General features: G+C 45.1%; 1 protein-coding gene across 1 annotated transcript in view; it reads right to left on the reverse strand.

Annotated features, from left to right (window-relative positions):
- FOXK1 (forkhead box K1) overlaps nucleotides 1–27,784 on the reverse strand; it is a 58,127-nt gene that overhangs the window by 21,354 nt on the left and 8,989 nt on the right. The window contains exon 2 of the mRNA XM_070954923.1: nucleotides 7,267–7,464. Coding sequence (XP_070811024.1) covers nucleotides 7,267–7,464 — 198 coding nt within the window. The remainder of the gene's footprint in view (nucleotides 1–7,266; nucleotides 7,465–27,784) is intronic.

Consider the following 27,784-nt stretch of genomic DNA (forward strand, 5'->3'; position numbering starts at 1 on the left):
TGCAAGTTATTTTTATCTCAATCTGTTTCTAACTGAACTGTTTTTCTTCTGTATTATTGTTATTATTATTTTTTTTAAAAAAAACCAAGACTGTGGTTAAAAACATGAAACGCTTAAAACCTGCAGCTTTAAATGGTTTGCAACCTATCCTAACCTTTTGGGTTTGCTCACCAAGGTAAAACCAGCTCCTGGGCAAAAACAGGAAGAAATCCACCAACTTGCATTTCAAGTTTTTTTTTTTTTTTAAAACCTCGAAGGCCTTATTAACACCCTGCCTCTGAAGCCGTACACCCCAACGTTCCTGCTTTATATTTTTCTGTAAAAATCTTGGCTTATCACCGTTTTTCTATTTTGGCAGTTTGCAGACAAAGCATGAGCTCACTGCAGGATGTTTCTGCTGGCATTTTATACCCAGCCAAGAGCTGTTTCCCTTCCCTGTGTGTTCTGCAAAGAAGTAAACAAAACACGAAATACCCACACATCAACTTTGCTTTCTTTTATATATATATATATATATATATATATATATATATATATATATTCCTGTTGTTTGACAAATCCAAATTCAAAACAAAGTCTTAGCCTGCCCAAAGCCAAGTTGCTCAAGGAACTGGAGAAAAAAAGTCTAATTATTATTGCCTAGCCTTTAACGTGGGGGAAAAAAGCAATTTAAAATTTAAGCAAAGGGCTTAAGGGGGGGAAACCCCCCCAGAGGGGTGGGTGTGAGAAGAGGAAGAATGTGGAGGAAGGAAGGAAGGCAAAAAAAAAAAATCCTTTTAAAAGCAACAGCTTCTTTTTCCACGTCACGGAGTTGAAACTGCTGAAGTGGGTAGGTTTTGTTAAACAGGGCATAATTCTAATAATAATAATAAAAAAAACCCTCTCCACCACCACACTTTCGATTTTAAATGACCTTTAAAGAGTAGAATGTCAGACTGAAGTACTTAAAATTTATTTCTAAATTTAGAGTATAGGCAGACCTCAACTAATCGTCACAATTGAGCCCAACATTTATGTTGCTCAGTGAGACATTTGTTCAGTGAAGTTTTGTCTCATTTTACGACCTTTCTCGTCACCGTTGTTAAGTGAGTCGCTGCCGTTCTTAAGAAGGGTTGTTAAGTGAATCTGGCTTCCCCACTGATTTTGCTTGTCAGTAGGTCATAAAAGAGGATCACGGGACCTTGGGACACGGCGTCCGTCGTAAATACAAGTCAGTTGCCAAGTGTCTGAATTTGGATCGTGGGAGCCTGGCGAGGCTGCAACAGTTTGTTAAGTGTGAAAAATGGCCCTACGTCACTTTTTTTTTTCATTGTTAAATTTGAACGGATTATCTGTACAGTGTTGGAAAGGAGGAGGGAAAACAAGAAAAAGGAAATGAACGAAGAATGCAAAATTCCTGTCCGGGAAGGTTAGGCGTAATCCGAACCCATCACTCTCTGAGACGGGACACAATCCGCCATCTCCACCTCACAGTAGTGGCCAAAATTGTGGAAACCTCTTGGGCAAAGTGTATTTTCTAAAACTAGCTAATAAAAACCACTTTTTTTTATTGGAGTAGTACCATAAAATTATATATCAATGGAAAGATAATTTAATCAAGAATGTCATGCAATAACTTTTAGGAAGGATTTGCTATTAGAATAGCAGTTACAGGATAAAGAAGAAAAATGAAACACACAGAAAAAACGAGATATGCAAAAATGATCACCATGTCAGTTAATACTTCGTTGAGTAACCTTTAGCATGAATTTAGCCTTACAACGTCTTCCCATGGAGTGAACCAAGTCTTTGAGTTCTGCAGCTGTTCTAATGTGAAACCAAGATTGAAGGATGGCTTCTATTAACTGGGTTTTATGGCTGGGTCGCTTCTGACTAACCAGTTTCTTTAGTCAGCTCCATAGATTTTCAATTGGGTGAAGGTCTGGGCTATTCCCAGGCCATTCCAGCAGTGGAATAGGATTCTCTTGAAACTCCCCCAAAAAAGTGGAGTTATTAGCCATCAAACCTCAAAAATACACTTTCCCCAAAAGGTTTCCACAATTTTGGTCACTACTGTAGGACTGACTCTGCATTGAGAACCTCCATTAGATAAGATTTTTTTAAAAATATATATTTATGGTGGGTTTTTTTTTTTAATTTGATTTATATCCCGCCCTTCTCCGGAGACTCAGGGCGGCTTACAGTGCGTTAAGCAATAAGTTAAGTTTTTCTTCAACATATATAAGTTTTTACTGAACAGTACATTATCTGGGTCAATTTACTTTATACAAAATAGTAATAATACAATATACTCCATTTAGATATACATCATAATAATCTTTCAACTTCTGAGATTTACATATACATTGTAGTTATAATGTATTATATTTTGAGGCAGTGTAATGCATCGTAATATTATCCCAATTTCTACTTTCCACCTCTTATTTCTAACCCCTAATACAACAATTCTCCTATTTAAAAAAAGCATTACATATCTATCCATCATCTCCATTAGATAGATCGATAGTTCTCCAGTCCCAGCTTGGATTAAAAAAAAAAATTCCTTGGGACAAAACCTCAAACGAGAATTGCAAAAACTTTTGTACACCATTTCGTCGTGGCGCAGATGGATCTGCTTTCCTCAAAGGGAACTAATTTAAACGGTGTTTGGAGGAGGATCGTCTTTAGGAAAAACAAGACAAAGAGGAAGAAAACTTCCCAGCATTTTCCAAAAGAAATTTACGGGGGGGGGGGGGGGGGGAAGAAAAGATTTGCAAGAGCCCAATGATGAGAAACAGAGCAGGGATGGCCTAACCAAGTTGGATTTGAGCAGCCTGTCTATCGTATTCTGGCAAATGCTGCCGCTTAGCTTAAGCCAAACAAACAAACGAGGAAGGGAAAAAAAAGGAATAATAATAATAATAACAATAACAGTTGGGAAGTGTCTGCCAAGAGGGGAAAGAGGGAGGCACGGTCTCTGCTTTCCAAAAAGGAAAAGATCTTTGCTGGAAAATTTTCCCGGGGACCAATCAGGAAGACGCAGGGCGAGGGCGCACCAAATTAGGTAAGCGAATGGTGCCAAAAAGGGTGGATGGGATGGGATGGGGAAGGAGGGGGGAGAGGGGACAGGGAAGGAGAGGAAAGCTGATCTCATGAGAACAGCTTCCCAGCACCACCAGGAGGGGGAGGACCCCGGAGAGAAAACTGAACTTCTCTCTCTCTCTCTCTCTCTCTCTCTCTCTCTCTCCTCCGCCTTCTCGCCACAGGATGGTTGGCATTCCTCAAAACGAGCCTTGCAAAAACTTTTGCCGGAGAGATGCCCGGGGTCGTGGCAGGCTCGAGAAACAAGCCTCTTGGACCAACAGGAGTGGGTGGTCTCCCATTCCACACACCCCCAGTTTGCACAGACATACACAAAAAAGGTCTGGTGCGCTAAAGTAGAGTGCCTTGGAATACGGAGGCTCTGTTTGGCATCGGCTTTTCCCCCTTGCAGGAGGGGGGGTGGTTAGAGTGCTTAATCCCAACTCAGTGCAGCCAAGGAACTAAAAGGGAATGGAAAGAAGAAGAAGAAGAAAAAGAGGAAGAAGAAGAAGAAGAAGAAGAAGAAGAAGAAGAAGAAGAAGAAGAAGAAGAAGAAGAAGAAGAAGAAGAAGAAGAAGAAGAAGAAGAAGAAGAAGATGAAGGGTTCAGGGGAAGGAGAAAAATCAGAGGGGCTCTTGTACACCCTATTTAGAAAGGTTCTGGCGTTTTGTTACCAGCTCAGCGGAAATTGAAAAGTGTTGAGTGACTTATAGAACGAGGGCAATGTCCAAGCTTAAACTTCTCCTTCTTTGGGAGGGAGGGAGGGCAGAACAGGGGGGGGGAGGGGAGGAAAGGAAAAGAAAAATAAGAGGAAGGAAGGACTAAGAAGGAAAGAAGTGGCGGGGTAGAGAAGAAGGAAAAAAGGAAGGATAAGAGGGAAGGAAGTAGAGTGGCAGGAAGGTGGAGGGAGGAAGGAAGGGAAGGAGGCAGAGGGGTAGAGAGGGAGAAGGGAGAGAAGGAAGGAAGGAAAAAAGAGGGGAAAGGAAGAGAAGGGAAGGAAGGAAGGATGGAAGGGAAAGAGGCGGAGGAGTAGAGAAGGAGGGAAGGAGGGAGAAGAGAGAGAAGGAAGGAAGGAAAAAAGAGGGGAAACGAAGGGAAGGGAAAGGATGGAAGGAAGGATGGAAGGAAGGAAGGAAAGAAGGAAGGAAGGAAGGAAGGAAGGAAGGAAGGAAGGAAGGAAGGAAGGAAGGAAGGAAGGAAGGAAGGGAGAATGTGAAATCTTGTATTAAGACTCAGTATGAGACCATAAGAGAGTTGGGGGCTGCTCTGACCCAATTCTACCTTAACCCTCTTTTGCACAAAAGGATGCTCAGAGATCTACTCAAGGCAACCATCAAAAGACCCCTCCCCTCCTTTTCATCACGAGTCAAAACAGCAGCACAGATAGGGGGTTAGCAGTGACTTATTTTGCCCACCCATTTCCCTCCTTGCTGTGTCCCACCTGGACCCAAAAGGAGAGGACGGATGCTATCAGATCAGGTGAGGCCACCTGCTTGGGTGACCCAGGTAAGAAAAGTCTCAAAACTGTTATTTCCAGCCCATCTAACAGAGCATCAAGTGGAATACAGCTGATGCAGCCAGATGTGGTCCTCTCTCAGCCGCTAGAGCAAGGGCCTCCATCCTTGGCAACTTTTAAGACTTGTGGACTTCAACTCCCAGAATTCCTGGCTGAAGGATTCTGGGAGTTGGAGTCCACCAGTCTTAAAGATGCCAAGATTGGAGACCATGGCTGAGGAATTCTGGGAGTCCACAAGTCTTAAAATTGCCAAGTTTGGAGACCCTGACTGATGAATCCTGGGAGTTGAAGTCCACAAGTCTTAAAGTTGCCAAGTTTGGAGACCATGGCTGAGGAATTCTGGAAGTCCACCAGTCTTAAAATTGCTAAGGTTGGAAACCTTGGCTGAGGAATTCTGGGAACTGAAGTCCACAAGTCTCCAAGTGCCCAATGTTGGAGACCTGCACTCTAGCAGGTCTCCAGCATCTCAAGTTCAGAGGAGACTTCACACTTCCCACGACCCTTGGTCTCAGCGATGGAGATCTCGGCTCTTTCTCTCTCTCTCTCCCCACCAGCTTGGGAAAGGACTCATGTTTCCCATCAAGACCAGCAAGCTGAAGCTTGCCTGTGTCAACACTGGCTCTCGGGTGTGTCGAGCAAAAACGTATCACCGTTTGGGGCACGTGATATTTGCTTCCTGAAGAAAGTGAAGTCACCGCAGAAAGAAAAAAAAGACACCCGTTGCCTTCCTCCCTCCCAGCTTCAGCACCGCAGTTCCAACCCAGGGCTCCTAACTTCTAACGAACCCAACTTCTGTTTCACATGAGCTTTGACCCAAGTGGTCCACGATCATTGCTGTCATTATTTTACAGCTTGCCTTTTATTATTATTTTTATAAATCACTCAAGGAGGCGACATACTTGATCCTCCTTCCTCCTCCTATTTCTCCACAACAACAACAACAATAACGATTAGTCATAATTTGTTTCTGGAACTCTGCACTTTGATATGGCCCAAGGGATAATCAAATGCTATGGTTTTCCCGGTTGCAATGGATGGCTGTGAAAGTTGGACCATAAGGAAGGCTGAGCGCCAAAGAATGGAGGCCTTTGAACTCTGGTGCTGGAGAAGCCTCCTGCGAGTCCCTTGGACTGCAAGGCCATCCAACCGGTCAGTCCTAGAGGAGATCAACCCTGACTGCTCTTTAGAAGGCCAGATCCTGAAGAGGAAACTCAAATACTTTGGCCACCTAATGAGAAGGAAGGACTCCCTGGAGAAGAGCCTGATGCTGGGAACGATGGAGGGCAAAAGAAGAAGGGGACGGCAGAGAAGGAGGTGGCTGGATGGAGTCACCGAAGCAGTCGGCGTGAGTTTAAAAGGACTCCAGAGGATGGTAGAGGACAGGAAGGCCTGGAGGAACATGGTCCATGGGGTCGCGATGAGTCAGACACGACTTCGCAACTAACAACAACAACAAAGGGATAATCAATCAATCAATGTACAGGTGTATTTGATTGTTGCCTGTATAAGAAGGTGAGAGATGGGTACCTCGGTCTACATGCCAAACGAGTGACCCATTGGGATCCCCATATCAAAACAACTTACCTTATGTGCATCCAGAATCTGAAAATAACACTGAACACAGCACAGTACTTGAACAAAATGGTTCGGTTGAGGTCGGCATAGGTGGGACTGATTGGCGTGGATTGCAGGGGTGACCTCTAACTATAATTTTTATTATATTTTATCTACATCTTAAATCACTGTATTTTATTCCAGTTTCATTTTAAATCGTCGTTTATTTAAGAGCCGCGGTGGCGCAGTGGTCCGAGTGCAGTACTGCAGGCTCCTTCTGCTGACTGCCGGCTGACTGCAATTTGGCAGTTCGAATCTCACCAGGCTCAAGGTTGACTCAGCCTTCCTTCCATCCTTCCGAGGTGGGTAAAATGAGGACCCAGATCATTGGGGGCAAGAGGCTGACTCTGTAAACTGCTTAGAGAGGGCTGGAAAGCACTGTGAAGCGGTATATAAGTCTGGTATAGCTTGGGAGGGAAGGAGGGAAGGGAAGGGAAGGGAAGGGAAGGGAAGGAAAGGAAAGGAAAGGAAAGGAAAGGAAAGGAAAGGAAAGGAAAGGAAAGGAAGGAAGGAAGGAAGGAAGCCATAGTGGCACAGTTGTTACAATGCAATGTTGCAGGCTATCTCTGTTCACTGCCAGAAGTTCGATCCTGACCACCTCAAGGTTGACTCAGCCTTCCATCCTTCCGAGGTTAGTAAAATGAGGACCCAGATTGTTGGGGGCAAGAGGCTGACTCTGTAAACCGCTTAGAGAGGGCTGTAAAGCACTGTGAAGCGGTATATAAGTCTAAGGGCTATTGCTATTCCAATTTCATTTTAAATGGTATTTTACTCCAATTTCATTTTAAATTGTATTTTATTCCAATTTCATTTTAAATGGTATTTTACTTCAATTTCATTCTAAATTGTATTTTATTTCAATTCCATTTTAAATTGCTTTTATCAAGTAATAATTTGCTTCTGGTACTCTGCACTTTGATATGGCTAATCAAGGGCTAATCAATCAATCAATCAATCAATCAATGTAATGTATGACTACCTGTATAAGGAGAGAAATGGGAATTTTGGGGAAAAGCGAAGTGGTGTTTGTTGATACGGAGCTGGGCACACCTGTGCTGGAGACCCACGCTGCTTACCTGATGGTGCCAGTGGGAGAAGGGAGGGGGCTGACCATATTCTGTAGATCCGGCTCCGGAATGTGGATCTTAAGCGGCGAGATCTGTGGGTAGAGTGGCCGGAGTGGAGGAGATGCCGTGTCCTCTCTCGCCTCCTCTCTATGGTAGAGGGACGTGAACTGGATTTTGATGACCGTGCTGGGAAACCGGATAACACACCTGGGGGGGGGGGAAGGAAGAAAAACGGACACAATTGAGTGTGTGACACATAAACCCGAGTATAAACATCAGGCACGTATTTTAAACAATGCAGAATTGGAGGATCTCTAGGATATGCTCCTGGGTCCCAAAACGGTAGCCTGAAACTTGACACACCGATCAATGAGAGTTTTTTTTTTTTTTAAATTTGATTTATATGCCGCCCTTCTCCGGAGACTCAGGGCGGCTTACAGTGCGTTAAGCAATAGCCTTCATCCTTTTGTATATTTATACAAAGTCAGCTTATTGCCCCCACAACTGGGTCCTCAATTTACCTACCTTAGAAAGGATGGAAGGCTGAGTCAACCTTGAGCCTTGGCGAGATTCGAACCTGCAGTAATTGCAGGCAGCTGGTCTTAATAACCAGCTTAATAACAGGGTGCCTTAGACCACTGTACTACCAAGGCGAGTTTAACTAGCCATTATTATAGTCCAGGGGTCGGCAACCTTAAATACTCAAAGAGCCATTTGGACCCGTTTCCCACACAAAAGAAAACACCGGGAGCCACAAAACCTGAGTGAACATGGCCAACTCGACGTCACTCACTTCCACCAGTCACATGACCCCCCCCCTCCCAGCCATGCCTACCCAGCCAGTCATTAGGACAGAGAACCGGTTGTTAAAAAAAAAAAAAAACCCGGGAACCACAAAATCTTTTTGACATGTCTCTCTCTCTCTCTCTCCCTCTTCCGCCCTCCCTCTGTATCTGTATCTCTCTGTTTCTGCCCCAGCCGCTTCTCCATCCCGCATCGTCGCCCTTACCTTCTCAGGCCAGGTGAGGAGTGACTGGGAGGGGAGGGTTAAGGGCGGGGCCAGCCAGTGGTGGAATCACTTGACATGGAGCCACAGCAGAGGGCCCAAAGAGCCGCATGCAGCTCCGGAGCTGCAGGTTGCTGACACCCGTTATAGGCAATCCTCCATTTAGAGGAGCCTGGTGGCGCAGCAGACTAATAGCCTGTTATTAACATTCAACTGCCTGCAATTACTGCGAGTTCAATTCTCACCAGGCTCAAGGTCGACTCAGCCTTCCATCCTTTCTAAGGTAGGTAAATTGAGGACCCAGTTGTGGGGGCAATAAGCTGACTTTGTATAAATATACAAAAGGATGAAGGCTATTGCTGAGCACATTGTAAGCCGCCCTGAGTCTCCGGAGAAGGGCGGCATATAAATCAAAAAATAAAATAAAATAAAATGATGGAGCCCCAAATTTCCATTGGTAAGCGAGATAGTTCTTAAATGAAGTTGGTCCTGTTTTACGACCTTTTGCGCCACAGTGGTTAAGTGAATTCCTGAAGCAGTTAAGTTGCTCACACAGTTAAGTGAATTCAGCTTCCCCGTGGACTTTGCTTGTCAGAAGATCGCAAAAGGGGATCATGCAACCCCCCTGGGGCACGGCGGCCGTCATAAATACGAGTCAGATTTCCAAGTGTCTGAATCAGCGGTGAAATCCCTCCTGGTTCTATCTGGCTCGCTGAACTGGTAGCGCCGGCGGTAGGAAGCTCCGCCCACCCGCCAGGACGTCATTACGTCCCGGTCTTTTACCATCTGTGCATGCGTTGAAGGTTCTGCGCAGGTGCAGAAGAGGTACATGTATGCGTGCATAGCGCATACGTGCTCCCGCGCACTCCTGTTACCGAACCGGTAGCGAAGGTAAGTGGATTTCACCGCTGGTTTGAATGTTGATCGAGCGTGCAACAGTCATGCATGTAACAAAACGGTCCTATGTTGCTTTTTTCAGTGCCGATGTATCTTCGAACGGTCACTCAACAAGACCGCTGTAAATCAAGGACTACCTGTGCTGCAATTCTTTTGCGGATCCCTTCAGTAAAACTCCAGTTATTGCTCCTGGGAATGCACGCAAAGCCCAAATAAGGAAGGACGGAAGCAAAAGAAAAACAGCAGTATTTTTTTTTAAAAAAAGGAGCAGGAAGTATAAAAAATCTGCAGTGTTTTTCTTTACTTAAGGGAACCACCGTAAAAAGAAAGAGAGGAAAAGGAATATATATATATATAAAAAAACCCTGAAAGGAATCTGGGGGAAAAAAATATACGGTGCCTCCATATTTTGCTTTTTCCCTCCTATTTTCTTTCTGTTTTTACAACTACGCTTTCAAACAGCTCCCTGGGCTTCGGGGAACCCTAAGCAAGGCCCCGTAAAGAGGACGGCTTCCATAAATCACAGCAAAACTGTAAATCCTCCCGACATCTTAACATTACTGTTGCTTGGAAATATGTGCGTTGCAAGGCTGTGTTTACACGGAGGGATTTCCGTGACGGATGCAGCAATGTTGTCTCTAGGCTATCAGCCTGGTTAGTAAAAGCATGGCCGGGGGCGGGGGGGGTCTTCTAAAAAGGACATACACCCCCCCCCCCAGACCAAGATTCTGGGCCCTCCATCATAAAACCGTTGGCAGTTTTTACAGTTCAATTCCTGAAATTGTAAATTGTATGGTGTTTTTTTTTCTTCCTCCCCCTGAAGTCACCTGCATTTTTGTCTACCCTATTCAAACCGAGGGGGTCCTTGATGCTCTCTTGAGCTCCGGTTGTTTTTCCTGCAGAGGTTTCATGACCCAAATTAGATAACATCACCCAGTGCACTGATGATGTTGCCTAGTTGGGTCAAGAAACGTCTGCAAGAAAACGGCGACGCTCGGAGAGCAACAAGGACCCCCTCGGTTCTCCTCCTCCTACCCCTCTGTTCAATTTTGCAAACCTCAGCCCCTTCTAGCACTGATGGTGTTACCTAGTTGGGTAATGAAACGCCTGCAATAAAACAACCAAGCCCAGAGAGTACCAAGGGCCTATCATTTCGTGTTTCCCCGAGCCTTGGTGGCGCAGCAGACTAAAGTGCTGTTAAATAGCACCAGCTGCCTGCAATTACTGCAGGTTCAAATCTCACCAGGCTCAAGGTTTGACTCAGCCTTCCATCCTTTCTAAGGTAGGTAAATTGAGGACCCAGTTTGTGGGGGCAATAAGCTGACTTTGTATAAATATACAAAAGGATGAAGGCTATTGCTTAACGCATTGTAAGCGGCCCTGAGTCTCCGGAGAAGGGCGGCATATAAATCGAACCAATAAATAAATAAATAAATAAAATAAGACCCTGTCTTATATTTTTTTGAACCCTGAAATAAGCGCTTGGCCTTATTTTCAGGGAGGTTTATTCAGGGGCTCCATTGTGGTCGTAAAGTCGGGGACCACCTGTGTTTAGCTTTTCAAGTAATTCCATACAGTATTCCGCTCTTCCCAAGCACGAATAAATGCACTTTTGATTCTGGCTGATCTACCTCTGTTAGTTGTGGTTTACAAAGAATTTTTTTCCCCCAAAGTCCACGTTTTTTTGTTTTGTTTTTTTAAAAAAAAGCCAAAATGAATCACACGGAGGAGATTTCCATTCCCCACAGGCAACCACAGGAAAAGCTTTCTGAGCATGCATTAATATCGTAGCATCACACCGTACTTCCCTTACAATAAATGAGAATTATCTGCAGCCTTGATAATGGCAGAAGACATCTGGACACATTTAATAAGCTCCGAGGAAGATTTTGTCTCATCAGCGCGGGAAGAAGAAGAAGAAGAAGAAGAAGAAGAAGAAGAAGAAGAAGAAGAAGAAGAAGAAGAAGAAGAAGAAGAAGAAGAAGAAGAAGAAGAAGAAGAAGAAGAAGAAGAAGAAGAAGAAATGACAACAAAACGAAATGCAACTGCTGTTTATTTTTCACATTCCGGTTACAACGTTCTGGCCAATTTGGGAAAGGGGGGGGGGGAGAAAAAAAACACACACAAAAAAACGACATTTGTTCCTGGCCTCAAACGAAGCACTAAAAAGCCTTTTTAGCTGGAAGAAATGATCCAAAATACTAAAGTCCCTTCCAGCTTTTAAGACCGCAATTTGTAGCTGGACAATCATGTTAGCAAACAGCCGGTTTGTGTGCACGCGCTCGGTTTTAAGATCTGGCCCGGGTCAACTAGGATGGGAAATATTGAAACAGCTTTTAAAGCACGATGTGGCTTCGCTCTCTTTCTTGGAACTGGTTCTAAATATTCGTCTTTTGTGATTCACTTGGCGGTTCTTTTCTCGTGAAGACTTGGATGTGTGGGACCGGTGGTTGTTTCGATCGGTTGTTTGTTATCCAAAATCTCCTCCTTGCTGTGTCCCACCTGGACCAAAAATGAGAGGATGGATGCTATCAGACCAGGTGAAGACACCTGCTTGAGTGATCCAGGTAAGAAAAACCTCAAAACTGTTAATTCCAGCCCATCTTACAGAGCATCAAGTGGAATGCAGCTGATGCAGCCAGATGTGGTCCTTTTTCAGCCTCTAGAGCAGGGGCCTCCATTCTTGGCAACTTTTAAGACTTGTGGACTTCAACTCCCAGAATTCCTGGCTGAGGGATTCTGGGAGTTGAAGTCCACAAGTGTTCAAGTGGCCAAGCTTGGAGACCATGGCTGAGGAATTCTGGAAGTCCACCAGTCTTAAAGTTGCTAAGGTTGGAGACGCTGGCTTTCTGGAAGTCCACCAGTCTTAAAGTTGCTAAGGTTAGAGACCTTGGCTGAGGAATTCTGGAAGTCCACCAGTCTTAAAGCTGCTAAGGTTGGAGACCTTGGCTGAGGAATTCTGAAAGTCCACCAGTCCTAAAGTTGCTAAGGTTGGAGATCTTGGCTGAGGAATTCTGGAAGTCCACCAGTCTTCAAGTTGCTAAGGTTGGAGATCTTGGCTGAGGAATTCTGGAAGTCCACCAGTCTTCAAGTTGCTAAGGTTGGAGACCCTGGTTGAGGAATTCTGGAAGTCCACCAGTCTTAAAGTTGCTAAGGTTGGAAACCTTGGCTGAGGAATCATGGGAGTTGAAATCCGTAAGTATTAAAGTGCCCAACGTTGGAGACCCTGACTGAGGAATATCCAAAATTTTCTTTTATGGAATGCTTTCCATCCTCTGGTCTTTAGGACAAGGGCAGTCTCTTGTTGTTATCCAACAAAAAAACTAAAATACATACCAGGATCAAATCTTCTGCCAGAGTGGAGAAACGTTTCTACTCCAGATTGGATTAGAGATCAGAAGATAGCAACTCGCCCGTCCTGAGAAAAACTGGACATTTTCCCTAACTATGCTAAGCTACAAGCGCAACACACCACATTAAGCGAAGTTTGTCTGTGGGGTCCTTGGTGGTCTTTGAGCTTGGTTGGTTTTCTTGCAGATGTTTCATGACCCCACTAGGTTAACATCATCAGTGGTACAAGGAGTTTGTGGGATGGAAGAGAAGAGGAGAAGGAGGACTGTGGGGTCCTTGGTTGCTTCCTTGTAGACATTTCATGACCCAACTAGGTATCATCATCAGTGCTAGAAGAGAAAGGGGTTTGTGGGATGGAAGAGGAGGAGGAGGACTGTGTGGTCCTTGCTTGCTTCCTTGTAGACGTTTCATGACCCAACTGGGAACATCATCAGTCAAGACCCTGTTGTTCCGCCAGGCCGGACTATCAACACAATAGTTTTAAATTGGGGTATTTAAATTTTTTGGGGTTTTAAATCTGAGCCAATTTATTTAATTATTTTAAATTTTATATTGTTGTTTTGTTTGTGTTTTTAAATAGGCTGTACACCGCCCTGAGTCCTTCGGGAGAAGGGCGGTATAGAAATAAAATTATTATTATTATTATTATTATTATTATTATTATTATTATTATTAAGTCAAATCAGATTCACTCAACAACCCTGTGACTAACTTAACCGCACCGATTCACTCAACAACTGTGCCAAGGAAGGTCGTAAAACGTGGCAAAACTTACTTCAGCCCTGTCTCGCTTAGCGACAGACATTTTGGGCTCCCTCATCGTTGTAAGATGAGGACTACCTGTACTTGATTACAGACTGCATTCTCCAAACGTGAAGTAGAGGAAAAGAAGCTTTTAAAAGGCCAAAAACGAGGTTAGAAAAAGCTGCCAGTTTCACATTTGGCTATGGAAATATATTCCTTCTCACTGCCCCGTTTCCAACCCCCACCACCCAGCTCGCCAATTTTTTTTAAGCAGCCTTGGACTCCGGGAAGAAAAATATTTAATAACTCCCCCGCCCCCCCCTTTCCTGAAATAGAGCCTGCACAGACACCCGTCCCAATTCCACCCCATTGTTTTAACCGAACAAGTCATAACAAGGCTGCGTGGCCAACCTTTTCTCCTTCCCAAGTGAACAGCCGGGTTAAAGAAATACAAGACGTTGTTTTAAAAAGGAAAATTAAAACAAAACAAAAAAAAGATTCTGCTTTCTCCAAAAAAAAAAAAAAAAGGCGGGGGGACCCCTTTTGTTTTTTCTACAACTTCCATCTGCAAAATGTTTCTTCCTTCCTTCCTTCGTGGGGGTGGGGGATGGGGGGGGGGCAGGAGGCCGAGACGAATAAGCTACGATTTGGGGTTCTGGATGGTTGAGTCTCCCAAGTTAACAACGGAATAACAAGAGTTGGAAGGGACTTTAAGAGGTCGTCTATCTATCTATCTATCTATCATCTATCATCTATCTATCTATCATCCATCCATGTCTGTCTGTCTGTCTGCCTACCTATCTACCTACTTACCTACTTACTCTGTTTCCCCGAAAATAAGACCCAGCCGGAAAATAAGCCCTAGCATGATTTTTCAGGATGCTCGTAATATAAGCCCTACCCCAAAAATAAGCCCCAGTTCAGATTGTCAACCAGATGGGTGTATTTATTATCATATTTTCCCCAAAATAAGACCTAACCAGAAAATAAGCCCTAATGCGCCTTTTGGAGCAAAAATTAATATAAAACCCGGTCTTATTTTCAGGAGGAAATCAGATTCATTTATTGTGCCAACCATGTGCAATTTCCTTTCTCCCTTTCTCTGTTTCGTTCTCCTCGCTGGTACAGGTGTCCTTAACTTACAACCATTGGCTTGAAGTTACAACAGAACTGGGGGGGGGGGGAAGTGACGTGTAACTGGTCCTCGCACTTATAACCGTTGTAAAAATCCCCGGTCACGTGATCAAAATCTGGTTGCTTGGCAACTGGCATGTATTTATGACGGCTGCAGCATCCTGTGACTTTCCTAGCTGGCTTCCGTCAATGGGGGAAGCTGGGATTCACTTAAGGACTTCATGATTCATTTAACAACCGCAGTGATTTGCTTATCAACTCTGGCCAAAAGGTCATAAAATCAGGCACGATTCATAAAAGAACCTTCTTGTTTAACCATGGAAATTCTGACCCCAATGGTGGTCATAAATTGAGGACAAAAAGGAGAAAGTGCAAGTAATGTTGCTTCTGCATTCCGTCAAGAGTTTCCCAACTGCTTTACTCCTGGGTAACCTGTTTGTCCTCTTGAGGAATGTAAGGATTGTGCTTCCTCTCCCCCCGTTCCCACGGGGGAAATAGTGATCTTTAAATATATATATATATATATATTTCATGTTTTTTCTTTAACGTATATGAGTGCTTAGTGAACAGTACACTGTATATGTACTGTCACTTTACTTTATACAGACTACTAATAACAATAATAATAATACTGTTTAGGTATACATGATAGTATTTTCAACTTCTAAAACTTACAAATACATTGAATTTATAATATATTAGACAGCAGTGGCCAAAATTGTGGAAACCTTTTAGGAAAAGTGTATTTTTGAGGTTGGATGGCTAATAACACCACTTTTTTGGGGGGGAGTTTCAAGAGAATCCTATTCCACTGCTGGAATGGCCTGGGAATAGCCCAGACCTTCACCCAATTGAAAAATCTATGGAGCCAACTATAGAAACTTGTTAGTCAGAAGCGACCCAGCAATAAAACCCAGTTAATAGAAGCCATCATTCAATCTTGGTTTCAACATTATAACAGCTGCAGAACTCAAAGACTTGGTTCACTCCATGGGAAGACGTAAGGCCGTCATTCATGCTAAGGGTTACCCAACGAAGGATTAACTGACGTGATAATTTTTGCATATCTCGTTTTTTCTATGGTGACAATTTTTGTATATCTCATTTGTTCTGCGTCTTTCACTTTTCTTCTTTATACTGTAACTGCTATTCCAATAGCAAATCCTTCATAAAAAGTTATTGCATGACATTCTTGGTTAAATTATCTTTCCATTGATATATAATTTTATGGTACTACTCCAAAAAAAAAAAGTGGTGTTATTAGCTAGTTTTAGAAAATACACTTTTTCCCAAAAGGTTTCCACAATTTTGACCATAACTTTATTTTGTAGCCGTGTGCATAGTAGCGTTTCCCCAATTACTACTTACTACCTCTTTTTTTTAACCCCTAATACAAGAATCCCCATATTAAGTAGCATTCTGTATCTCTTACCCTTTACTCTTTAAGCATACAGAGTAGTAGTCTTTCAACTTGTAACTTTTATATATACATAGTAATTATAGTAACTTATATCATGTGACAGTAGACATCGTAACATTTCCCCCGTTTCTAATTTCTAGCTCTGTTTTCTAATCTTTAGTAAGACAAATCCTATATTAAGAGGTATCCTGTATTTATCCATCATTTCTACTTGCCGTTTTTAGTATTTCAACTCTTACTGACTTTTTGATCAATCTCCCATGTTCCTCCCTTGGGATCTCGTATTTTACACACCACAAACCCGCCACGATTAATGCCCGCTCCATAAAATCAAAGGATTGTTGTTGTTAGTTGCGAAGTCGTGTCCGACTCATCGCGACCCCATGGACAACGTTCCTCCAGGTCTTCCTGTCCTCTACCATCCGCTGGAGTCCATTTAAGCTCACGCCGACTGCTTCAATGACTCCATCCAGCCACCTCGTTCTCTGCCGTCCCCTTCTTCTTTTGCCCTCCATCGTTCCCAGCATCAGGCTCTTCTCCAGTGAGTCCTTCCTTCTCCTTAAGTGGCCAAAGTATTTGAGTTTCCTCTTCAGGATCTGGCCTTCTAAAGAGCAGTCAGGGTTGATCTCCTCTAGGACTGACTGAAAGTCCCCAACAAGGATTGACCCTCAAGATCTATTTGAAGAACCAGCCCAAACCTGCTTCCACCCTCAGATACCCAAAATAAATCTGACAAACCACAAAGCAGCCCAACCGTTGACTGGGTGGTTCCTCAGATATCCTCAGCAACGTACTACAAGATCACACAAAGTTGACTCGGGAATATCTGCTTGCTAAGCTCTAATTGTGCCCTCGGGGTGTAACTTTTAGGAGGTGCCAAATTAGCTCAACAGCAATCCTGTTATGGGACAAAACCTCCGTTCCAGATTTCAAAGAGGGTTTTTTTTTGGGAGGGGTTGGAAATGAGGATGGAGCACCTCAACTCCACCTTCTTCACCGAACTTCATACAGTTGAGAAGATTTGTCTCCTATTCAATTATTACGGTTCCCAGCAGCCAATGACAGCGAGGAACACTTCAATCTAATGAGACGCTGGAGGTGGGAATATTTGCATTCCAACCGGATGATTCAACAAAGCTCATCACAGCCTTTTCAAAGACGGCCGTCCCTCCGTTGCAATTTGGCAGCCGCTTGGTGTCCTTTCCATCAACGGCAACTCAAGGAAACCAGAAGGGAAAAAATACAGTTGCGTAGTTGTGTCTGGTTTCAAAATACAGCTTGCATCACATTTCATTCAGGATATAAACTGAGAGCAAACATTACTCCTTATTAGCACTGATGGTGTTACCTATTTCGGGGGATGAAAAGTCTGCAAGAAAAGCATGAAGCTCAGAGAGCATCAAGGATCTTTTTTCCACTTCCTTCCTTCCTTCCTCCCTCTCTCCCATTCAACCTATTTTCTCCTTCCTTCCCTCCCATTCAACCTATTTTCTCCTTCCTTCCTTCCTTCCTTCCTTCCTTCCTTCCTCCCTCTCTCCCATTCAACCTATTTTCTCCTTCCTTCCTTCCTTCCTTCCTCCCTCCCTCCCATTCAACCTATTTTCTCCTTCCTTCCCTCCCATTCAACCTATTTTCTCCTTCCTTCCTTCCTTCCTTCCTTCCTTCCTTCCTTCCTTCCTTCCTTCCTTCCTCCCTCTCTCCCATTCAACCTATTTCCTTCCTTCCTTCCTTCCTTCCTTCCTTCCTTCCTTCCTCCCTCTCTCCCATTCAACCTATTTTCTCCTTCCTTCCTTCCTTCCTCCCTCTCTCCCATTCAACCTATTTTCTCCTTCCTTCCTTCCTTCCTTCCTTCCTTCCTTCCTTCCTTCCTTCCTTCCTTCCTCTCTCCCTCCCTCTCTCCCATTCAACCTATTTTCTCCTTCCTTCCTTCCTTCCCTCCCTCCCTTCGCATTCTCCTTTAATAGTAACCACACAAGAGTTTTCTAGCTCTTCACACAGAGTTTTCTAAGTCACCTTGCCCTGATGACGTAACCTACTTGGGTAATAAAATGTCTGCCAACCGACCATCAAGTTCAGGAAGCATCAAAAACTTTTCTAAGACCATAAAGGCAGTCATCAACTTACAACCATTCACTTAGTGACTGTTTGACGTTACAAGGGCACACTGCAAAAAGTGACTCCTCCCCCCACACTTAGGGCCGTTGTAGCATTCCCCGTCGTCACATGATCAAAATTCCAAAATTCTTGGCCACTGACTCGTCTTGATGACGGTTGCACTGTTCCAGGGTCACGTGATGCCCCTTGTGCCACTTTCTGACAAGCAAAGTCAACGGGGGACGCCGGATTCGTTTAACAATCGTATTGCTAATTTAACGACTTCCCAACCGCGGCAGGAAAAGTAGCAAAACCGGGCCAAACTCACTCAAGAAACTGTCTCGCTCAGCAACGGAAACCTTGGGCTCCATTGTGGTCATAAGTCGAGGACTCCCTGAACCTGCTATTTGGCAAGCCTTTGAGAAGGGAACTTGGCTGCTGCCTTCCGTGCCCTCCTCTCAACCTTCCTGTGTCAATAAATCTCCACTCGGCTGTTTGAACAATGATTAATAATAAACAGAGTTAAACAGAGGGGAGAAAGGGAGGAATCATGAGTGATTTTATTCCCTTCTCTAGATTCTTTCAATGACGTTTAGCTAGCTAAAATTTCAGCTCCTTTGCTAGCCTCGACTTACAACAGTTCATTTAAGTGACCGAAATTTCAACGACGCTGGAATAAAAAAAGTGCAAAGGTTTTTCACAATTATTATGACCCCCTGCAGCATCCCCCGTGGTCAAAATCCAGATGCTTGGCCGCTGACTCGTATTTATGACCGTTGCAGTAGGCCAGGGTCATCAGCCTACAGCGGCATGGAGAAAAGTGACTTAGGACCGGGTTTTTCGAAATTCTTGGCAACTGTCTCATATTTATGACGCTTGAAGTGTCCCGGAGTTACGTGATTCCCCCTGGCAACCCAGCCTGGACCACCAGACTAAGCTTGTGAATGTGAGATTTTTTTCTAACACTCACTCACTCACTCACTCACTCACTCACTCACTCCATCCATCCATCCATCCATCCATCCTTTATCATCTGTCTCTATCTATCTATCTATCTATCTATCTATCTATCTATCTATCTGTCTGTCTGTCTGTCTGTCTGTCTGTCTGTGTTTTCCCGAAAATAAGACCCTGTCTTATATTCTTTTGAACCCCGAAATAAGCGCTTGGCCTTATTTTCAGGGAGATCTTATTATTTTGGGGTGTTTGGAGTAAGATGGGGCTCCTCTTGCCATCTTACCTGATTTCCAGCTCTGCGTTTAAATATTTTCGGGGAGGGCTTGTTTTTTTGGGGAAAACTTATTTTAGTTCATGCCCTCAAAACCCCGATTGGGCTTATTATCAGGGAAACAGGGTATCTCTCTCTTTCTCTCTCTCTCCAGTCTCTCTTGCTTTCTAATCTCTATATCTATATATAATCTAGATCTGTATCTCTCTCTCTCCCTCTAGTGTCTCTCTCCATCCATCCATCCATCCATCTATCCTCAACACACAGAGAAACTGAGGAAAAAACAAAGGACAAAAACATATATAATATCTCTGTCTGTCTATCTGGTCTCTCTCTCTATATATATATATATTTATATATAATTTATATCTGTATCTCTGTATCTCTCTAGTGTCTCTCTCCCTCTCTCCATTCCTCCATCCATCCACACACAGAGAAACTGAGGAAAAAACAAAGGATAAAAACATATCTATCTATCTATCTATCTATCTATCTATCTATCTATCTATCTATCATCTATCTATCTATCTATCTATCTATCTATCATCTATCTCTATCTATCATCTATCTATCTATCATCTATCTATCTATCTATCTATCTATCTATCTATCTATCATCTATCTATCTATCATCTATCATCGTCTCTCTCTCTCTCTCTCTAATCTCTCTCTCTCTCTATATATATATATATATAATTTATGTCTGTATCTCTCTCTTTCTCGTATCTCTCTCCCCCTCTCCCTCTCCCTCCCTCCCTCCATCATCTTTCTCTCTCTAATCTATATCTCTCCATCTCTCTCTTTCTCTCTCTCTCTGTGTCTGTCTGTCTGTCTATTTTAAATGTGATTTTTGTGGGGGTTTTTTGGGAGGGGGAAGACATGTGAGGAAGAGCAGCTGGCTCCTTGAGAGAAAACTTTGCAGTGATGAATGGCCCATTAAGAAGAAAGTTGATGGCGGAGCAAGGGTAATTTACATAACAATTAAACCAGTCTGGTGTATCCAGCAAAGATGCTAATACAATGACTCTTCCCGGGAGATTTTGCCATTAAGCTACTTTATGAACTGGGTTCTGGGGGTAAAAAAAAAACAAAAACAAACGGTGGTTGCATTTTGCTCCTCTGGAGTGTGAAAAGGAGAAAAATGACATGGGGAATTCTTCTTCTTTTTTTTTTTTTTTGCTCTGATATACCCAAGCGGGCCATGATGTCCAAAAATATGAGATATTTTTCTATGGAGTCCCGCGGGAGTAAGAAGAGACGATACGAAGGGGGGGCTGGAAGATGGTGGCTTTGAGGCAGTCACTAAGCAACGGTCGTAAGTCGAGGACTACCTCTAGACCAAAATGAACTGCGCCAGTCAACGGAAGGGAGATCAGAGGTGTGCAGTAATCCTCAATTTACAGCGTCCGCTTAGGGACCGTTCGAAGTTACGACGGCACTGAAACAAGCGACCTGGAACCCTTTCTCGCACTTACAACCGTTTCCAGCCTCTGGAGGGCCTCCAGAAAGGGTAGGGAAGGCCGTTTTCGCCCTCCCCAGGCTCCTAGAAAGCCTCTGGAGCCTGGGGAGGGCAAAAAACGGGCCTTCTTGTCCCACCGGAAGTCGGGAAATGGGCCGTTTCCAGCATCCGGAGGGCCTCCAGAAAGGGTAGGGAAGACTGTTTTTGCCCTCCCCAGATGCCAAGAAAGCTTCTGGAGCCTGGGGAGGACGAAAAAATGGGTCTACCAGGCCCATTGTGCCATCGCGTGCCAAAAGCGTGGGGAGCGTGGGGGAGTTGTGTGGGCATGCGCGGGGCGCATTGAATTATGGGTGTGGGCCCACGTGCCTGCGACACCCCTCCACACTCTCCCCGCTTTTGGCACGCGACAGCAAAAACGTTAGCCATCACTGCCCTATACCGTTTCAGACAATGGGCACTCCCATTTGGTTTTGGGCAAAAGAGAAACAATAGAATAGAATAACAGAGCTGGAAGGAACCTCAGAGGTCCTCTAGTCCAACCCCCTGCTCAGGCAGGAAACCCTACACTGTTTCAGACCAAAGGGTTGTCCGGTCTCTTCTTAAAGACCTGGCCACTATCCCTTTGTCCGAATTCCTGCAGGATTTCCACTTATCCCGTCCCTTCCCATTGGCTGGAGAAGGGAAGAGGCTTAAAGGCCGTTACCAGGGCCCAAAATCCCTCCTCCGGTTGCCAGGCTCTCTGATCCACCGAGGAATCCACACTTACAAAGCCCTTAAACCCCCCAACCCCCCCCCTCATCTTTTTTTCTTGTTTTGGGGGGAAAAAAAGAAAAGAAAGCTTGTCATTGCACAGGCGATGCCGAAATCGAAGGCCTTTTTGCATCCGCTCTCTCTCTCTCTCTCCTTTTGTCACGCTCGACAAACTTTAATAAACATTTCCGTTTAAAAAGATCAAGCGAGCCTTTTTTTCTGGGTACACCGGCTCTCTCTCTCTCTCTCTGTTTATAGAAAGCAGGACAGGGGAAGGGTTTTTGTCCGCGGTGAAAGGGGAGGAAGAGATTTGAAACACTGCAAACCGCAAAAAGCACCCTTGTCACCTCGGGTGATCTTTCTGTCCGGAAAATGGGTCCATTTAAGCCTCCAAAGGTTTGAACTGGACTTTATGTCGCTAAGCGAGACAGTTGTAAGAAATTTGCTAAGTGAGTTTTGCCCCGTTTCACCACCTTTCTTGCCACAGCCGTTAAGTGAACCTGCCTTCCCCATTGAGTTTGCTCGTCACGAAAAGGAATCATGGGACCCTCCAACCGTCATAAATATGAACCAAGCTTCTGAATTTTTTGATCACGTGACCTGCAGCGGTCGTGAGACTGAAAATCTGTCCTAAGTCACTTTTTTTCAGTGGCGTTTTAAATGTTGTGACCCAGGCCCAAGTAAGTAGTAGGAAAATCAGTCCGTGAAAAAACAAACTATATTCGAACAGTTGAGAATTACTTCATTCCCAGCGTCGTTCAAGTAAATTAAAGCAAATTCCACCCAACACAAATTCCTCAGTCCTATCGCAAACCTTGGTCCAATTAGGCAAACTGCCAAAGGCCTTTCTTGGCAAACTTTCAGAAGTCACAGATACAAAAATAAATACAAGACGTAGACGAAGACGACGACGACGACGAAGCTACCAACGTTGTTTTCCGGCAAAGCCCAAACGCTGTTGCTGGTCTGTTTTAAGCCTTATGGGAGGGGCCAATCATCTCTTGGCCTTACTCCCGAGTTGTCCTCTTTGCTTGAGCTGCTCTTGCCTTCTGGCAACTCTTCTCATGCGTGCACTAGGAACAGGCTCCTCCTGTTCCTCTGCCTCTCTACTGTCAGTCTCTGGAGGCTCTGGAGTCTGCACCTCACTCCCCAATGGCCCTGGCCCCATCTCTGCCTCCAGGATTGGCCCATGTTCCTCAGCCTCATCGCTGTCCGACTCCGCTGCCCGCTCCGCAGGCTGCTGGAGGACCACAACAGTAAATCTGAATGGTCACTAAATGAACTGTTGCAAGTCGAGGACTGTCTGTCCCCAAGGGGAAGGGAGCTTGTGGTATTACATCACAACATCTATTTCACGGTTTTGATGACATCTTGCCTTGATGCAGACGCTGCTTTGCATGATTAAAATTTGTGTGATTATCTTCCACGAATGAATCAGGGAGAGACACCAGATTCCTATCGTGCCATCTTCCTGATTCATGATTAAGGTAATTGGCTTAGCTAAGGCAATTCTTAATCTGGTTCCAGGAAGTTCGTTTCGAAGCCGAAGGGACGGAATATCAAGGATTTAACTCTGAAGGACGGCGAGATATTATCACCAAAGAAACGGAGCTGTTTTTAGTACGAGAAGAAAAAAAAAAAAATAGAATAGAATGACGGAGTTTGGAAGGGACCTCGGAGGACCTCTAGTCCAACCCCCTCCGATGGAAACTGATCAAGGAGAGATTCAACCTGGAAATAAGGAGAACTTTTCTGACAGTGAGAACAATCAACTGATGGATCAGAAGTTGCCTTTGGAAGTTGTGGGAGCTTCATCCCTGGAAGCTTTCAAGGAGAGACTGGACTGTCAGAAATGGTTTAGGGCAGTGATGGCTAACCTTTTTGCCATCGCGTGCCAAAAGCGAGGGGGGCGCGGACGTGCCAGCCCACACCCATAATTCTATGTGCCCCGTCCCCCACGTATGTGTATGCAACCCCCCCCGCGCTCCGCCTGTTTTTGGCACATGATGGGACGGTGGGCCCAGTAGGCCCGTTTTTTGCCCTTCCCAGGCTCCAGAGGCTGTCTAGGAAGTTGACAAACGGGCCTTTTCCGGCCTCTGGAAGGCCTCCAGGTGGGTGGGGAAGGCCGTTTTCGCCCTCCCCAGGCGCCTAGAAAGCCTCTGGAACCTGGGGAGAGAGAAAAACAGGCGTTCCCCCCCCCCCCACACACAGGACCTCCGGAGGCAGGAAACAACCTGTTTCCCTACTTCCGGTGGGCCCAGAAGGCCCGAAAATCAGCTGGCCAGTGCGCACATGCACACCGGAGCTGAGCTCGCGTGCCTACTGGTATAGCTCTACATGACACCTGTAGCACGCGTGCCATAGGTTCGCCATCACGGGTTTAGGGTCTCCTGCTTGGTCGGGGGGTGGGGGTGGGGGTTGGACTAGATGACCTACAAGATCCCTTCCAACACTGTTGATCTGTATCTGTATCTAACTGCTCTATTATGTTGAAGAATACAACTCTATGACTCTGGGAAGAATGCAGAGAAGAGCAACAAAGATGATTAGGGGACTGGAGGCTAAAACATATGAAGAATGGTTGCTGGAACTGGGTATGTCTAGTTTAATGAAAAGAAGGACTGGGGTGACATGATAGGAGTCTTCCAATATCTCAGGGGCTGCCCCAAAGAAGAGGGAGTCAAGCTATTCTCCAAAGCACCTGAGGGCAGGACAAGAAGCAACGGGTGGAAACTAATCAAGGAGAGAAGCAACTTAGAACTAAGGAGAAATTTCCTGACAGTGAGAATAATGAATCAGTGGAACTCCTTGCCTCCAGAAGTTGTGAATGCTCCAACACTGGAAGTTTTTAAGAAGAGATTGAACAACTATTTGCTTGCCCGAGCACGGGGTTGGACTAGAAGACCTCCAAGGTCCCTTCCAACCGTTATTCTAACTATGGTTTGTTGAAGAAAGGATGACACACTAAACCAAACAACGGACCACATCACTATTTAATGTGATGTTTAAACCCAACCACTGTAGTTTGGTGCTTCCTTTGAGTAGACCTGCTTAACATGAGGTTGGTAAGAGAACTGCGGGATACCAAAGTTTAAAAATCAAGCCAAAGGGTTAAAACATCGTGTAACCATGGTTTCTTTCTATGTGAAGCTAGCTATGGTGTTTTGGAAGTCATGGTATCAGGCTTATGTGCAATCAGGAAGTCATGCTTTATTTAAGTAATTGTGGTTAAAAAAAAACCAAGGTTATCAGATTCTGGATCTTAATCTTAACTTATTGTGGAGCCTGAGCTTGCAGGTCGTACCTGCTATTTTTGTGAAAGACTTTCGGTTTCGTTTAGTGCAATTTCCCCACTCAGATGAAGCATAGAAACAACACAGAATTAAAAGCCACAACACCCCATTAGATGGTTGAGCTGCTTGCTTCGAGCATCTCTACCTTGAGACGGTCCTCTCTCCAAGCCAACCAAGAGTCAAAGGAGCTCGTATCACACCGAGCCAAGCTGCAGCCTCAATTTTGGTAAAATTCGTAACACTGATTGGAAAGGAGCATGGAAATTGGGACTTTCAATAATAATAATACCCTATTAACATCTTATTAATGGCTCTTGCTGGTCATATCCACCCGATCCACTAGAGTGGGGAGGGAGGAATGCTGGGGGTCCCATCCCTTAAGGAGATACATCTGATGGGACCAGCGGTCGACTTCAAAAATTTTAGCAAGGGGTTCTCTGCCAAGTTGCTGGGTGGGCGTGGCCATGGTGGGCATGGCCTAGTCGGCCTCCTGCACCACGACTGGGGGGGGGGGCATTTTTGCCCTCCCCAGGCTCCGGAGACTTTCCTTGAGCCTCCGTGAGGGCGAAAACGGCCTCCCCAGGCTCCGGAGGCCCTCTGGAGGATGGAAGTTCCCAAACAGCCTCCCCGAGCCTCCACACACACCCTGCACCTACTTGCATCCAAAACAGGCCACATGGGGCAGGGGTGAAATTTACTTACCTTTCTTACCGGTTCGGAAGTGCACTCTCCGTGTGCGCGCACGAGAGAGCAAAAGCACATGCGCAGAGGGTAAAAACCAGGAAGTAATGACAGCCGGGCGGGCCACAATTGCTACCGGATTGTGCAATCCGGTCCGAACCGGGAGCATTTCACCCCTGACATGGGAACTCCTTGGAGAGGCGGGGTAGGATGGGCGGGGCAGGGCCAGTCCAGAGAGGGATTTGGGGATTCTCCAAACTGCACTGAATCTTAGCTAGAGTTTCTCCCGAACCCCTGCGAATCCCCAACAGCCCACCCCTGGTCATATCCACCCGACCCACTAGAGCGGCGAGAGAGGAATGTCATGGGTCCTGTTCTTTAAGGAGATACATCTGATGGGATCCAGAAGGGGGGCCTTCTCCGTGGTGGCTCCCTCCCTTTGGAATATCATCCCTCCAGAAATTAGACTGTCCCCCACTTTGACAGTCTTCCGGAAGGCCCCGAACACGTGGGTTGGCCAGCGGGTCTGGGGAACCCAGAGTCCAAAGCAGTGGTGGGTTTCAAATTTTTTTACTACCGGTTCTGTGGGCGTGGTTTGGTGGGGTGTGGCGTGGTGGGCGTGGCAGGGGAAGGATACTGTAAAATCTCCATTCCCACCCCACTCCAGGAGAAGGTTGCTGCAAAATCCCCATTCCCACCCCATTCCAGGGGAAGGATACTGTAAAATCTCCATTCCCACCCCAATCCAGGGGAAGGATACTCTAAAATCTCCATTCCCTCCCAATCCAGGGGAAGGATACTGCAAAATCCCCATTTCCTCCCTATTAGCTGGAACTCGGGAGGCAGAGAATAGATGGGGGCGGGGCCAGTCAGAATTTTTACTACCGGTTCTCCAAACTACTCAAAATTTCCGCTACCGGTTCTCCAGAACTGGTCAGAACCTACTGAAACCCACCTCTGCAGTGAGTGTGTTGTTAACTCTGGAAGCAAGAAATCACCCGGCTTGATCTTGGATTGCTGCAAACGTCTGTGGCTACCAACCCATGAAAGGTTTTTTTTGTGTGTGTGTGTATGTGTTGTGTTGTTAACTCTGGAAGCAAGAAATCACCCGGTTTGATCTTAGTTTGCTGCGACCGTCCGTGGCCTCCATCTCAAGACAGACCTCGCTTTCAGACCTCGGCGGTCAAATCTCGCAGCGAGAAAACGAATATCAACTTTGGGGTAAAACATAACGGCAGCTTTACCGTTGTGCGAAACGAAGAACCTGCGGAGGAATCTCGCCCTGGCTCACTCCAACCACGGAAACAAGCCCGTTTCCATGTCTGAACAGGGCCTCCAGGGACGAGAATCTCAGATTAATGAAGAGGGTTCGAGACACCGTCGCTTGCTGCTTCTTCCTGTTCTCGAGGAAACCACTCACCATAAAAGTTGCTTTCACTAACGGGGGGCCTTTCCTTGGAGCAATTTCGCATTTTGTTATTCTTTTTTTTTTTCTGTTATCGTTTTTTTTTTTGTTCACTCTGCTCGTTTTGCAAAAGTGTACAGCACACACACACACACACACACACACAGACACACACACCCCGGACGACAACACAGCTGTGAAACCTGAATCCTACCGACTGAGATTTATGTCGCTGCTGTGAAATAAGAAGCTCGGCAGGACGTTTATATATTTTCCGACACACACACAGCAGAAGGGGAGAATATAGAAACACCACAACTCCTTAAAACACCAGAGATATTTTTTTTTTCTCCGCAGACTCCATCAGAGAAGAGAGAGAGAGGAAAAAAAGAAGACTTAAAGTGCATTTCCTAAATAAATAAATGAAGAAAAAAAAAAATCTGGAATATCCGAGCTAATAATTAAACTCGCCGCAGGATGATTAAATGTCTCCTTAGATGCAGATTTCTGGAGCTGATCTAGCCTTTGATAGCTGCTCTCTGCAGGCGTGGAGATAATTGGCTGAGATTTCTTCAATAACAACACTGGGACTTTTAAATATTTTCAAATGCAGGTAGTCCCTCGACTTCACAATGGGGAGCAGAATTTCCCTCGCTAAGCGAGGCCATTCGGTTCAGCCAGACAGGCCCGATTTTGTGGCCTTCCTGCCACGTGGTTAAGCCAACCGCAGCGGTTGTTAAGTGAATCAGGGGGTCGTTAAGCGAAACTGGTTTCCTCCACAGAATTTGCTTGTAGGTTGGTAGCCAGCCAGGGAGATCACAAAACGGCGATCACGTGACCCAAGGATGCGGCAACCACTCTAAGCACATGGATCATGTGGGGCATACTGCGACGGTTGTAAGTGCGAGGACCAGTTGAAAGTCTGAACGGTCCCTAAATGAATGTTTGTAAGTCAAGGACTGCCTCCATTCATTTTTCCAAAAGTGTTTAATTTGTAAAAAAAAAAAAAAAAAAAAAAGGCTCGCACAAATGGAAGAGAGAGTTCAATTTAATTAAATCTGAGTT

This window comes from Pituophis catenifer, unplaced genomic scaffold (assembly GCF_029215685.1).
Source record: "Pituophis catenifer annectens isolate HBS135680 unplaced genomic scaffold, rPitCat1.0.hap2 SCAF_16, whole genome shotgun sequence".
In the NCBI taxonomy this organism is placed as follows: domain Eukaryota; kingdom Metazoa; phylum Chordata; class Lepidosauria; order Squamata; family Colubridae; genus Pituophis; species Pituophis catenifer.